This window comes from Lepisma saccharinum, chromosome 7 (assembly GCF_977018435.1).
Source record: "Lepisma saccharinum chromosome 7, izLepSacc3.1, whole genome shotgun sequence".
In the NCBI taxonomy this organism is placed as follows: Eukaryota; Metazoa; Arthropoda; class Insecta; order Zygentoma; family Lepismatidae; genus Lepisma; species Lepisma saccharinum.
This window is the reverse complement of record NC_139235.1, coordinates 97,489,221-97,504,575: the sequence shown is the minus strand read 5'-3', so window position 1 is coordinate 97,504,575 and position 15,355 is coordinate 97,489,221. Positions and strand designations below refer to the sequence as shown.

Below are 15,355 nucleotides of genomic sequence, written 5' to 3'. Positions count from 1 at the left end.
TCGGCAGGATACACGATGATTCCTTGCGAGTAACCATGATCCTTTGCGACTTATTTGGTGCATGCGCAGTAGTGTATACAAGGATGGTGGCAAGTACTGTATCTGTTGCTGTGGAACAGCGGTGTATAATGAATTTCTCATGAAGGAGAAGGTGAAACGTGCTGAAATTTGGCGTAGAGTGTAAGCACAGTATGGTGAACAAACACTGTCACGGGCAAGAGTTTACGAATGGTGTCAACAGTTCAGTGTGAAGGGCGGGAGTTGGTAGCAAATGAACCGCAATCACCGAACTGCAGTCACTCCGGTGAATATCGGGAGTGTTGAGCAAGTTATCTTTGAAGACTGGCAAGTAACAGGACATGACATAGCGCATACAGTTAATATCAAAGTTGTACGTGGGGCCGTTCGGAAGAAAAGACCTGGAATGTTGTCAAAACATATCATTCTTCTCTATGACAATACCAGGCCACTCAGGGCCCATTTGACTCAAACAACACTTGCCAATTTGCACTGGGAGGTTTTACCACACAGTCCTTACAGTCCAGATTTAGCCCCCAGTGATTTCCACTTGTTTGGGGCTCTGAAAGAGCATTTGGGCAGGATGCACTTCCAGTGGTTACGACACCAACCTACTTCTTTCTACACTAAAGACATCAAGGAACTTCCACAAACATGGCAACTGTATCTGGATGTTCAGGGGGAATACTTTGAAAACTGACATAGTTTGGTCCTTATATGTATGTATATTTCCTGTCTAGAAATAAAATTCTTGGTCAACCTTGAACGACCCTTGTAAAATACTGTTATTTAAGAAACAAGTACAAGTTTTGTCTTAAGTTTGTTTCTTTACTCGTGTAATTGTTTGTATTGTTAGTATTGCTATTCATGTTATTACAGTAGTGGATTAGTGTTTCTTTGTAATCTATCTGAACCAATCTATCACGGTCCATAATACAAGTATAACACATCAACATCACCTTACTCTGTAATAAGGTACCAGGGACCATGGGTTTCTTATATCAAAACACTCATCCAACATCCCTGAACAACCTGTGAAAGTTTGTCGGTGGAGTTCTGTTCCACCCTGTATACTACATTCTATGTACCAATAATTATGCATGGAGCAGAGACTTGGAGAATGACAGATAGAGACAAAAGAAAGATGCAGGCAGTGGAGATGAAATTTTTAAGGAGTATGTTGGGAAAGACTAGAGGGGATAGAATAAGGAATGAGGAGATCCGACAGACAGTGGGGGTGGTGAAGCTTCAAAACAGGATAGATCAGGCACAGATGAGATGGTTTGGACACATGAAGATGGATGCAGAAAGACTACCAGTAAGAGCTTACAATGCACAGGAGTGGGAATAAGGCCAATGAGGGAGACCAAAGTGTGCGTGGAAAGAGCAGATAGTGGGGAGTGTTAGGAGAAGAGGACAAGATTGGAACACCGTGGGAAGAGAGGAGTGGTGGAAGACCAGGAAAAAGTGGAGAGGCTTTATTTCTATGCCGACCAAGCCAGAGGCAGGAAACAGCGAAGGATGATGGTGATGATTTGACTCTCCTAGTAGAAGTCATGTACACTGCAATTCTTACACTATAAATAGCCCAATTTCGCATTTTCTCTAGGTTTGTGATCTTGTTTAGGCTAATTAAATGAAACACAGAAGAACAATATTCAAGTATTAGCCCAATAACTTCTTTGTAGGACATGGATTTGTAAAATTTTTCACATTTTTTTACATTTTCTTTTAATGTCTGTGATTATATGTATACACCAGACACAAGGATACATTTTGTAGGGAACATTAGAACCACAGGGCATGCATTTTTGAATGTCACAAATATGCATATTGTGTGCAAATATAGTGCGTACACTACATATAGTCATTTGAAGTGTAGAGTCGCAAACAAATACTTTATTTTGACTAAAATCATAGTTTTATATGATTATACACTTGAGATTTATAATCGTAGGTGTAATCACCCCTTATAAAGCTCAACAGAAGAAGATCAATGATGCTTTGAAGTCCGCAGGAGTTAAAGTGTCTACAGTAGATGGATTCCAAGGCCAAGAACGAGAGGTGATTATTTTTTCAGCAGGTAAGTGATTATTTTACCTCACGAAATGATTTCTTTCAATAATAAAAATAGCTGGGTGAAAATTGCCTCTCAACTTGAGTCATTGACATTCTCTGCTGATACACTACCAAGCTAACCTATGGTTCACTGCAGCTTCCATAACTTCTGTGTATGATTCACGTTCATTATATAGGGCCAAATAGAAATCTACAGTGTCAGGGTGTCTACCAATCTGGAAAAGTCATGAAAATGCCAGAAAAATCTACTGATTTTGTGGAAAAAATTAACATTTTTTTGTAGTTTTGCACTACATGTAGATATTTTTGAACAAAGCAAGAAAAAAACCAAGCAAGAAATTTTTAATTTGTTGTGGACAATCTATACTTCAATTTGATATGCTGAGTTTTACCAGTAGTTAAAGCAGAAATTGTATGTTAAATACTCTAGACAAAGGTCATTTTTTTATCTATTTTTGTGTAGAAATGTACTACAGAAAGTGGCTATTGGCAGAACCTGCTTTCTAGTTTCAATTTTTGGGTTGTGTTTGGTAGATAGAATTAATTAAGATTTTATTACTAAATTTTATTTTAATTATGTTATAATTATACTATAACTGTTATCTAAAGATATATGTTTGGCAGTTTTGCAGAGATACCTAATTTACTCTGATAAGTTTACTTTTCATTTTTCCATGCAAATTTTCTTCGTGATCGATTTCACCACCTGTCTGGTGGCTTCATCAGGCGTCGAGAAGAAAATTTGCTCGGAAAAATGAAATGTAAACTTATCATAGTAAAATATAACTGTTATGATTTTTTTTATTAAAAAATAATTCTTTGTTAACCTATGCAATGCTGCTGTTATCACTTTTACAAGTGAAGTGAATATTTTAAAACTTATTTCAGTGGGATTCTAAGTATAAATATAGTGACCTCCTATATATGAATTGCCTTAATGACTTTTGTCTGGAAAATTTTGCTTCTTGGTTTAGTAAACCTGGAAAAGTCAGGGAATTTTGTTTTTAATGAAATTGTAGACACCCTGCACGAAATGAAAAATGGTTTAACAAATATTCTGTGGTTATTTACACTACGTTTGTGCCTCATTGTAGGAAGTTTATCATCTCTTCATTCCATACCATTGACTGCCTTCAACCAAATTCTGATAATTGTAATTTCCTAGAAATGTGTTTGCATTGAAACAACAAAGAGAATAACAATCACCCTCTACTTTTTCCAACTGAAACTTATAGGATCTTGACAATGGGCACACTATTTTTCTGTAAAATGTGGATATACGTAGTAGGAAAAAATATACTTATGGCATTGCCAAACCATGTCCAGCAACAACTTTTACTTGTGGAATTACAATACTCTTGTTTTTTGGGGGTTCTAATTATTAAAAAGAAACATGTGTGCATGGGGATCTAAAAAATATACTTGGAAGTTAACTTTCCAAGTCAAATTATCAACAAAACTTGTATTAATGCTCAGTTAACCCAAGGTTAAAAAATAATTGTAAGGATTAAAACTAGGGCTGGAACAATAAACATAACAATGGTTGAAAATTGTAACAATTGAAAGTTGTTCAAAAATATTGATTAACATTATTCTGTAAGTATTCTACTCAATATACAAATCAATTTACCAGAGTTTTCAAGAATATTCAAGAATAATAAAATATATGTTATAACCCATGGCTCTACAGCCCATAAGGGCCTTGCGTCTCCCTCCCACAATCCTACCTAGAGGTGTGGAGATCTTCAACCAGTAATGGAGTGACATGGGGTCAGCACGTCAAACCCTCAGCCGTTATAGGAGATATCCGTGACCTGGTCTCACTACTCACTGGTAGCTCCCCAATTTCCTTACGATGGTGGGTTGCCACCGGTTCTATACACAGGCCGAGAACCTAGGTGAACTCGAACCCATGCCGTCCTGCAGTCAGAGTCCAAAGCACAGTGACGTAGACAGCACGGCCACGGAGAAGGATAAAATACCTGTTATGCACAAAAAAAAAAGGTTTTCACACAATATTGGTACGAATCAAATGGAAACTTCAAATTTTACATATTTTCCAGGACAATTAGACCCTGTAAAAGTGTTGTGCAGCATTTTTGTGGACCTCGCAAAAGACCAAAAAGCTGGAAAAGTGTTGGCTGGAATCGGTAGATAAATTCCAACCAAAACTTTCTGATGCATTGGTATCTGCTCAGATCTAATTAAAATAGTTCCTTTTTGTCAGTTATGAGGTCAACTGGGACTGGATGTACAATTTTATTTATTTATTTTAATTTTATTTTGCATAAAGTTTCAGATACAGTATTGTAGCAACAGGAAAAGAAAAAAACAAGGCAATGCAAGATGGTACAGAAGAAAAATAAAAGTTACACATATATTCTTAACAATTGGTGGAAACTGTGTTCTAGCAAGATAATGTCAGTATTTCCAGACAGGTTATTTTATAAGCAAGGAAACCTATAGGAAACGGAGTTTAGAGTGGGATCCAAAGATGTATGCAGTGCACCTGCTTTGGAGTTTCGATCTGTTCTCTGCCATGAGCCTGCATATGCTTTGTGGTTTCACATATAGCTAGTATTACATGTCCCTGATCGACTGTCCTCTCGAAGTCTAAGGGTGTCTAATAACCAACCGTTCACAAACACCAAAACACTTTACACTCCTATTACCTAGCATGCACCCACGACCTATAGGGCTCACTCAATGACACCTCAGCGGAGACCCATAGTGATTTGGATCCCACTTTAAACTGTAGGTTCAATCCCAATTAGCCTTACTGTGCATAAAGTCGACTTCAAACACCAAGTCGATCAATCAATGACGCCTCACGGAGATATCTTTTATGTACAATTTATTTACAGACCTCCACTTCCTTATATACATCATTCCATTTGAGCTCCAGGTTGCCTTTTGCTCCATTACAGAAGAATGCACTTTTTTGGACTTTGCTCTACGAACACACTATTTAGCATAGCCCTAGCCCACTTTCACAGTTTACCATGCAATAGTCTCTACATGGTCCTCTCATTGAGTGCTGTACATGTAATTCAAGCTACGAGCCCACTGTTTACCATAGAGCTAACCTGCCCCTGCAGTTTATCATGCAGAAGTCCCTACATATGGTGCTCAAAAGTGCAAACTATCCACTCAGCACTCTCCAACTGTATCCTGGAATTGTCTTCAACTTGACGTCAGCTCAACCTCTAAGAACCTCTGCCGGTGTATATCTCTCTCTGTATCTCCCAAACGAGTCGGAACCAGATATTTATATCTCCAACAAAACTGGCCTGCTCCCACCCACTGGGGCGAAGGCCCTTTTGTTAGTTTTAAACAAGAAAGCTGTTGGGAGAAAACTAATCATTGAATTCCCCAGCTACAGAGCAAGAAGCAACCCTGGAAGGCATTTACAAACGTATAAAAGATTATACATAAATTGTTCCATTCACAGCTATGCGCAGATCACAGGATTATGTCCCATTTTGTAGACGGAGTATGTTTATGTAGCGATGTCTTTGTTAGTGGTGGGAACTGTAGACTTTCTTGTACATATTTATTTCCCTTTCAGTTCGAACAGACTGTGGGAGCCAGCTGGACTTCCTGGGAAATCCAAACAGGATGAACGTGATGCTGACGAGAGCCAGGCGGGGTCTTATCGTTGTTGGCAACAAGAAAGCTTTATCTAAGAATCCTTTGTGGAATAAATGGCTCTTGTGGGCAAAGGATAAGAACATAGTCGTTGACAACTCTAACCAAGGTATCGAGCGTAAGTATAAAAATCTTTCTTCAAACCATGTGCTAGGGATCTCACAGATACTTATCCACAGTGGGACAGAAAAGCCTGATGATTTTTAAAATTATATTATAACACAGTTAATAAAAAGAGTTCGTCTTTATTCATGTGCTAGCCATACAGCCATATCAGGGTGGGTACTCACCGGAAATTGTTTGATTTCCAGGAATTATGTGTGAATTATTGGCTCCAGGAATTATGCGTGAATTTTTCTCCCTAGACGTGTAAAATTGCAACTTTTATTATTTCAAATCCCATTGAATTTATATATATTAATGTGCTGAGGCAAGTTTAGAGTTTATTTGTATCAACGAAGGAAAATAAAACTGAATTCTCTTGAGCCACTTACTTTGTTATTGTCCCTTGCAGAACAATCTATGTGACAAATGGAAGGGTATTGCAAGACAAGATATCTTGAAGTTGGTTAGGTACATTTGAGTTTCAAATTCTTATAACAATTAACAATTTTTTGTACCATTTGTGATTTGTGTTTCAAAGATGTATTTCATGTCTGAGTTTGCGAAAATATGAAATGTAAACCCCACACCTTAAATTAAATATTTTAAACATAAATATCATTTAATTGAATTGATTGATTGATTTGCTTTATTTTACTTTGGAAATGAGCCAAAAGTGGCACAAAAAGCAAAGATGGGGATAAGTGATGATATGATGAAATTGATGAACGGACATTCATAAACATCCATGTCCAGGCCAGGATTAGAACCAGGGACCCCTGGTGTTGTAGCATGATGTGCAAACCACAACAGCACGGGGGCCAGCATTTAATTGAATTAAATTAGAATTTTTGAAAACATTGGAATCATACAGACACTTTATATTGTTAATATATTTGTATGTGTGCGTGGGTGGGTGGTGAGAATCAGGAATACTTAAGGCTGAAATGGAGATAACATCTTCCTGTACCCCTGAAATTTTGGAAAGATCACCTTGAAAACCGAGAATTAAACTTGAATTTTATCATGGTTCTAGACTGGCCACCCTGCATAATGTGTGCCATTATTATTGAAAAATGAAAATTGTGATATACACTAACATAAGTGCAGAAAATAACATCTTGCACATGGCATCCATTTTGGTCCACGGCTTTGTGGTGACACAAATGGCAGCTAGTGGGGAGTGGAATCCCCACGGTGCAATATTATAACAAAATAACAATCGGCAGGTTTTTCTTCCCCAGAAAAGACAAGTTTCAGCGACCGACTCCAGTAGTGTGTGGACCAAAATGGATGCCATTTGCAAGATGTTATTTTCTGCACTTAATGTTGGTGTATATCATAATCTTTTTTCAACAATAGTGGCATACATATCGCTGTATGGCTAGCACATGAATAAAGATGAACTCCTTTATTTACTGTGTTATAATTAGACCTTGGATTTTTAGGTTCTTAAAAATGTAGTTAGGTTCCTAAAATAGGCTCTAAAAATCCTAAAATAGGTTCTAAAAACCCTAAGATAGGTTCTGAAATATTAAATTACACTAAAAAATCTTGAAGTAAGTTCCAAAAAACTTAAAATGGTTCAAAGACCCTGAAAAGTACTAAATAGGTGCAATTGTTAAAAAGAAAATTTCAAAGGAACCGTGAGAAATTTTAATAGAAATATGTAACCATCAAATAGCAACCAAATTTTCATTTTTATGCATCATTTGCAAAATGGTTCACTAATTATTGTAATACTAATCTTGTACTGTTAGCAAAAAGTTACTTATCGATATGATAAATGAATTGTGTATAATTTCCTGCACAATGCATAACAATCTTTTTCACATTATCCTCAGACAATACCCTGCCCTTTATCTGTGAGGATCATCTTATATGCTGAAAATGATCTTTAAACAGATACTTAGTCAATGGTGCAAATATGAATGCTAGAAAGCACCAAAAGTAAGCAGATCAGAAGTTTTCACTTTGGAGTGTGCAGGCAACAGTGGCGCCAGAGTTTCAAAAAATATTATGGACTTAGAGGGAGGGAAATTGGCAGAGAATATGATTCAAACAAGTTAGTCATTGAATTTTTTTATTACCAAACAGAACAAATACCTCTGTGTGATGTAAAAATAATGTAAAACCTTAAAAAAATATAAAAACCTAAAAAAAATGTGTGATTTAGGCACAAAAACCTAAAATAGGTTCTAACAAGCAAAATAGGTTATTTTAGGCAGTATAAAACTTCATCAGTTGTTGCATTTTTTAATGAAACGCTGATGTAACATTTTATTTCTAACTTATCTGCAAAGAAAAAACTAGGTTAAAAACCTAAAATGCAAGGTCTAGTTATAATATTTTGAAAATCATCAGGTTTTTCTGCCTCACCCTGTATATGTAGCACTTGAAATTTGATCGTAGTTGTTGTGTATAATAATACTAATAACTAAAGCTATGATTTTTATGACCACGAAAATAAGCACTTAGACCTAGAATTGGACTCCCAAGTAGCCAAATGGGAGCTCCCGACTTTGGTGTTCTTAATTCTTGTCTGTTGCAGGTGAAAATGCAAGAAAAATTGGTGACGCTGCGACTCCCAGAAATCAGGGGGAAGAAAATTCCCAACAAAGAAGAGGAGGAACAAGGGGGAGAAACGACACTTACAGAAGAGGCGGAAGACGTGGATACCAGAGTAATGCATTTAGGGGAAGAGGAAATTATGAAATTAACAGAAGGTGGAGGGAGACGAACAGGTACGATGAAGCAGATGGGAGTGGAGATGGGCAGAAGGACTTCAGAGGACGAGGTCGCCAAGAAAACGGAAATTATCACAACAGAGGACAGAGAGGATACAGGCCGAGGGAATTTCACCGTGGAGGTGGCTCAAATAGGGAGTAATCTGGATTTTTTGTTTTTGCTTGAATTCTTTGATTTGCAATTGCAAGAACAGGTTCTGGCCTTTAACAGTTTCACTTGCAAACTTGACGTTATGGGTTTCATTTTTTGTAATATTTACGTTTGTGATATTTGAAGCTTTAAGTGTTTCTAAGCTATTCCATTAATTCATAAAGATATTTTCTTCTTTGATATTCTAAGAACTATCCAAAACTTTAAGATACCAATATAAGCAAATAATTAAAAACATTTATTTTAGATATAATAGTGAAGAGGACATTTAACACCATAATTTAGGGTATTTATGTGCAGTTTACATCTTTTGCAACTAACACTTGTAATGGGTTATTGGCACACCTGCAACATTTTATTATTTTATTTACAGTATTTTGAATGTCAATACATAACAACCCGATAAGTACATTGAATGTGTGCCATAAATGCAATGATGGAAACAGCTACTTCTCCACAGGACTTCCAATACCAGTAGCCCTATGGAGGAAATATTTCTTTCCAACACTGTACATGACATTATACTTTATTATTATTATTGTTAAGTACAAAGTAGGGCTGAGCCGATACTGATGCCAATGTATTGGTATCAGAAAGTATCAGTTGGAATTCATGTACCAATGCCAGCTGATATTTTTCTGTCATTTTGGGTCATTCACGGGGTTGGTAAAAACACTTTCGCAGAGTCTAACTATCCTAGAAATTATGCAAATTCAAACTTTGTTTATTTTGCACTAATTTTGCATGAAAAACTACATTTTGTGATTCCATAATATCTAATTCTGATGTAATCCTTGAATATTCTAAAGTAAATTTCTTCGTACGTTTATGCATATAATTGGAGAAGAAAATTTTACACCAATATTGATCAATATTTTGAACAAACATTAATTATTGCAATTTTCAAATATCAGTATCGGTGGGAATCGGTAAGTGTATCGGCATCGGTAAGACTTGAAGTAAGATGATCTGTAACGTAGTAGCCCCATCTAGTTCGTTACACTTTTTGACACTAGGTGTAGTGCAGGTGCTTCCCAGTGTCAGGCTGGTGCAAGGAAATGGCATTCAATCAAGTAGATAATAGCGGTGCTCTAGTCCAAGAGATTCAACAGATGCCTACGTGGTGCTTTCATTGTTCATTTGATTGGTTAACATAAACCATGTGGCTGCACCACACTGTACACCACTCCAGGACGTAGTGCAAATGGTGCAGACACCAAATCAATTAAGTAGTCGACTCGGTGTTGCAATTTGCAACCTACTAGATGGCTGAGTGTAAAGAGACTGAAAAAGTGCAGCGAACTAGATGGGGCTAGTAGGTTATCAGTGACTCCTGCAGTGTACAATAACATTATAATTAATAAATTTGATGCTCTCCTAATGCCATATATTTTTTTAAAAAAATTAAGACTGGAGCTTTTAATTTCTAATGGAACACTGTTTAGCCTCGTTTCCATGTTAATAAAACATTAAAATGCTGACCAAGGCAGACTTTATTGTATAAAAATATACATACACTAAAAACGTAACATTTCCACCCTCTTAACAGGCTCTTCTTTGGATGAAGATTTTGAATTTATTGTGAATCTTCATCTGAAGAAGAACCTGTTAGAGGGTGGAAATGTTACGTTTTTAGTGTATATTTTTATACAATAAAATTCGCCTTGGTCAGCATTTTAATGTTTTATTTTAATTTCTTCGTCATTACAGAGGCCAAGCACCAAATATAATGACTTTTGCACCGATGGCCTTCTCCTACCTTCTTTCGAGTAATATCATAAATATAGCACATCATATGTCTTTTTTTTTTCAGTAACATATTTTGTGGGACCCACGTACTCTCAGAAGCTTACACAAATGTTTGTACATACCTGTAATGCACATAACTTATTATTCAACCGACAGGCACACACATTGTGCATAACGTTTCATAAACATGTCCATTCTTAGATAAACTGTAAACCGAAGTACACATTTTGAAATACCTGATCATGCACATGTTTGTGGTTTGTCCATGAAACAGCGAGTGAAGAAACAAAACTTGCTTTACGCGTAGCAGAATTTGGATTGTGCGTTGTAAGTTTCCATAATAGAAACTCTACTACTGAAATGGTAAGTGAAGTTTGGTACAGTAGTGCCTTTGTGGTGTTTGTCCACTTCTCCTGTATCACGCAGTGTTCTCTTAATTTTTTGGATATTGTTTAATCCAGTAACGCAGTGTAATAAAAACATGGGAAATGAAACATATCAAACTTGTTTGTATAAGGATATTACTAATGTGCTGACTGATGTTACATTTTATTCACTGTGATAAATTGAATATCGTCATTAGATGATAAACTGTAAAGTATTAAGAAATAAATTTGAATATAAACTTTCAAGACTGTCTATCAAAATGTTTTTTTTCTGGCATCACCTTACTGGCCAAGCATGTCGAGTGCTCGCAGTCCCAAGCATTGAGGCCTGTGGCTTGAACATGGCTATTCCTTTGTGAATATTTATGTTTTCGTTATCCATCCACATTGTCATGATTACTCTAAAAAAGTGAAATAAAACAACAAAAACACACTTTTTTGGGCAAGATGTGTGAGGAAGGTCGGTCGAATTATCACAGACAAGAAGTAGACATGTCATTTTTCATCATCCAGAGATAGAGATGTGTGGATCCCGAAAAGTGTGTACTGGGATAAGAAAGAAAAATCCCATTCCGATTCAGACTTCAGGAAATGACTTCCTGAATTTTTGGGATCCTGAACAATCGGGAAATTCCAAATGGTCATTTTTAAAAATCATTAATTCTAGATGTTTTCTGCATTGTAAATGTGTGAAACTTCTCCTAAATTGTTAGTCTTTATTCCAGAAATGCAAAACCAATCACTTAAGGTGAAAATTATGTGTAGAATCGAGATTTCCAGAGCATCGGGAAATTTCAAACATTTCCCGTACTGAAAATTTCCCAACGTTGAAAAGTTGCGAATTTTTCCCATCCCAAACATAGAGATTTTAAAAAATTCCTATTGTGACCCAAAAGTTTGTCCCGCACACCCCTATCCAAAGGTTTGAATCAAGAGCGTCGAGATGGGCATTTCTTTGTACAGTTTGTACGAGGGTCACTATTTATATTTTGAGCCTAACAATGAAAAAACAGGAATTTGGCATTGAAAACTGCTTTATTGTTTTTCGAAGTATTCTCCTTTATGGTCAATACACTTTTGCATTCGTTCGAACCATTTGTCAAAGCAGTTTTTCCAATCTTCTTGAGACCCCTCCATAATATGGTTTTTGAACGCATCAACGGCGTCTTCCGCCGACGAAAATCGTTGTCCACGCAATTTATTCTTGACATTCGGGAACAAGAGGAAGTCATTGGGTGCCAAATCAAGACTGTACGGCGGATGACCCATCAATTCGATTTTTTGACTGTTCATAAAGTCGGTTGCTAGACGAGATGTGTGACAGCTGGCATTGTCTTGATGAAGAATGATCCGATGGCGTTTGTTTGTTTTCCGTATTTGACCGAAGACCTCTGGCAAACAAATTGTTGTGTACCATTCAGAGTTGACCATTCTACGTTCCTCTAAAGGCACAGTTGCCACATGACCAGTTTTCCCGAAAAAACAGGCGACCATTTGTTTCGATGTGCTTCGAGCGCGAACAACTTTTGTTGGATTGGGTTCATCTTGAAACACCCATACAGTCGACTGCTGTTTACGTTCCGGCTCATATGCATATATCCATGATTCGTCACCTGTTACAATCTTATATACGTCTTTTAAAGCACCACGATTGTATTTATTGAGCATTTGTTTGCACCAATTGATGCGAGCGTCTTTTTGAGTTTTTGTCAAATTGTGTGGGATCCAACGAGAACATACCTTTCTCACAGCTAAATGATCATGTAATATTTTATATATGCTGGTGGAACTAATGCCTATGGTTGCCTCAATCTCACAGTATGTCACATGACGATCTTGCAGTATTAGGTTTTGCACAGCATCAATGTTTTCTTGAACAACAACTGATTTTGGACGACCTTCGCGAATCTCGTCTGTGAGCGAATGGCGGCCACGATTAAATTCGTTATACCAGCGTTTCACAGTGGCAAAGGATGGGGCTTCATCGCCAAATGTGGAAGTAAGTTGATTGATGCACTCTTGTCTTGATAATCCACGTCGAAAATCGTAAAAAATCATTGCACGAAAATGTTCATGAGTTAATTCCATTTTATTGTTGTCGCGCAATCTCCAAGGCAACATAAACAACACAAATGAAGCTATTGACAAAATATTTGAAGTACGTTATGGTCAATAATGCCAGACGATTCCATGCAAACGTCAAATCGCGCCTAACTTCAATCAGTGTTGCCAAGGCTCAAAATATAAATAGTGACCCTTGTAGCAATTATCATGTATATCTGCAGAAACAATTGTGCAGATCATGCCAAGGTCATTCTAATTCCGCAACCTGGTAATAAAAAGGCATCCCTCCTAAACCAAATAATGCGGTTGTGTGTTTACAGTGTGCCCCAAAATAATGTTTACATTCTATGAATGTTAATAACAGAGAAACTATTAAAAATATTAATTGACCAAACATTTTGTACTGGAAGCTGCAATGTCTATGTTGAGTGTGTGTAGGCATTCTGTTGTTTTTAGTTCCATCACAGACCGCCAGCATTAGTGTAGTGGTGGAAAAAAAATACTTCCCCAACTTAGCCTGAATACCAATGGCCTCCTTGATGGCATAGTGGTAACGTCATCACATTGTATTCAAGGGGTCCTGGGTTCGATACCCGGTAGAGGCAAAAATGGTTTTGATCCCACTTTAAACTGTAGGTCCAGTCCAGATTAGCCTTACTGTGCATAAAGTGGACTTAAAACCAAAACTCAAACCAATAGTCTTATTGGGGCAGTATTTATATCCACAACTTTACAAAATATAGCAGAGGTGAGCAAATTTTCTTTCAAGAAAGGTAGCATGTGTCAAATATCCACCCAGATCGCTAGACTTCACACAGATAAATTTCTACCTGTAGGAAACTGAAAAATTGTGTATGCCTCATAGTCATGATGACACGAGACATGCGACTGAGACTACCTGTGCTTCCTTTCCTTTTGATACCATAACTCTTTTTTGTCGATCTGCTGAGCATTTCATATGGTATAGTTGGAGTTGAATTTGTTTTGTTTCTTCTGGAAAAGACCAGGCCATTGTGGGAAAGGGGGCGGATATTTTTATCCTACCTCCCAGAAAGCATAGTTAGGAGAAAAAATAATTTAACTTTTAACTGAATGTTTGTTTGGCAAGTGTGACAAAATCTAACTGTATTTGTATGAAGGTAGGACCTCAAAATTTTACTTTCCGTCCAAGTCCTTGCTTTTTCACAAAGAATAAAAAGATCATCAACCGGTGTCTTTTCATGTGGCTCCAAATGTAAAAGTCGAAAAGCGACAAATCGGGGGATCGAGCCGGCCAGGGAAACCGGCCGCCTCGGCCAATTCATTTCTTTGGGTAATTTTCATCCAGCCACTGTCGCACGCCCAGGCAGAAGTATGGATGGGCGTCATCAACAATCATTTGACCGAGCCATTTTTCCTGCCCCAAATCTAAAATGGCATCACTTATAAACATTTTTTTAGGAACGGGATGGCAATGTTGTTGGAGGATGTGCCTCTAGCTACAAGACGTGACATGATTTATCAGCATGTTGACTGTCCATCTCGATCCCCCGATCGATTTGACGCCTTGCAACTTTTACATTTCGAGCCACATGAAAAGACACCGGTAAACTCGCAAGAAGAGCTCAGGGAGAGGATCTCAACAGCTGATCAACACATCAAGGACACCATCACATCACGAGTTAAGAGACCAAATGTCCGCAAAAACCTGCATGCCTGCATTCGTAATGGAGGTGCCCACTTTGAGCAAGACGTGTAATGTTCTTTAATTGTATTTTTCATTGATTCCATTCACATGAAGATGAATGAAGTATTATTTCTTGTACACAAATGTGAATGTTAGCAACATTTGTACCTTGTTGGATAGCAGATGACGCAAGGAAGTAATTTAAGTAATTTGTACGCTTCGTGTCATACCATTTTTGTTATTAATACGTTGCCAAGTAAACTAAGAGTGCATTTTTTTATCATCACTTGTAAGTTTAGATCCACCCGGTACTTACATGTGATTGTTATTTGGGAAAAACTTTTTTTTCAACGAACCACTTATTCGTTAGCTATCAGAAAATGCTGAAATAAGTTCCATACAATGAGCAGTTTTTTCTCAATTCATGTTTTTATGTGGAAAATTGTTATTTTTTAAAAAAACAATTGAAATTCGATTATCTCGAAAACTACTAATTTTCGGACGGGGTATCATATGGTCAAATTTATTGCAAATTGTCTCTACTTTAACCCCTTTCAGGGAATACATCTAATTACCAGTCACCCTGTATGTATTGCTGAAAATTATAATTTTTAAGCACAATATTTCAGTGTGCATGTAATGGCATTACGGAAAAACCAGGCATGGTGCTACAAAACCACGGAACATTCATTTCACAAACCAAATGAAGATAATTATTAAAGCAATCAGTTCAGTGGTGTGTATG

At 37.1% G+C, this 15,355-nt stretch overlaps 1 protein-coding gene across 2 annotated transcripts in view; it reads left to right on the top strand.

Moving 5' to 3' along the window:
- LOC145990057 (uncharacterized) overlaps positions 1–11,119 on the top strand; it is a 130,958-nt gene extending 119,839 nt beyond the window's left edge. For both annotated transcript variants that reach the window (XM_083125708.1, XM_083125707.1), the window contains 4 exons: positions 1,976–2,101; positions 5,666–5,863; positions 8,399–8,732; positions 10,559–11,119. In XM_083125708.1, coding sequence (XP_082981834.1) covers positions 1,976–2,101; positions 5,666–5,863; positions 8,399–8,732; positions 10,559–10,622 — 722 coding nt within the window. In that variant the 3' untranslated portion in view covers positions 10,623–11,119. The remainder of the gene's footprint in view (positions 1–1,975; positions 2,102–5,665; positions 5,864–8,398; positions 8,733–10,558) is intronic.
- Positions 11,120–15,355: the final 4,236 nt, after the last annotated feature.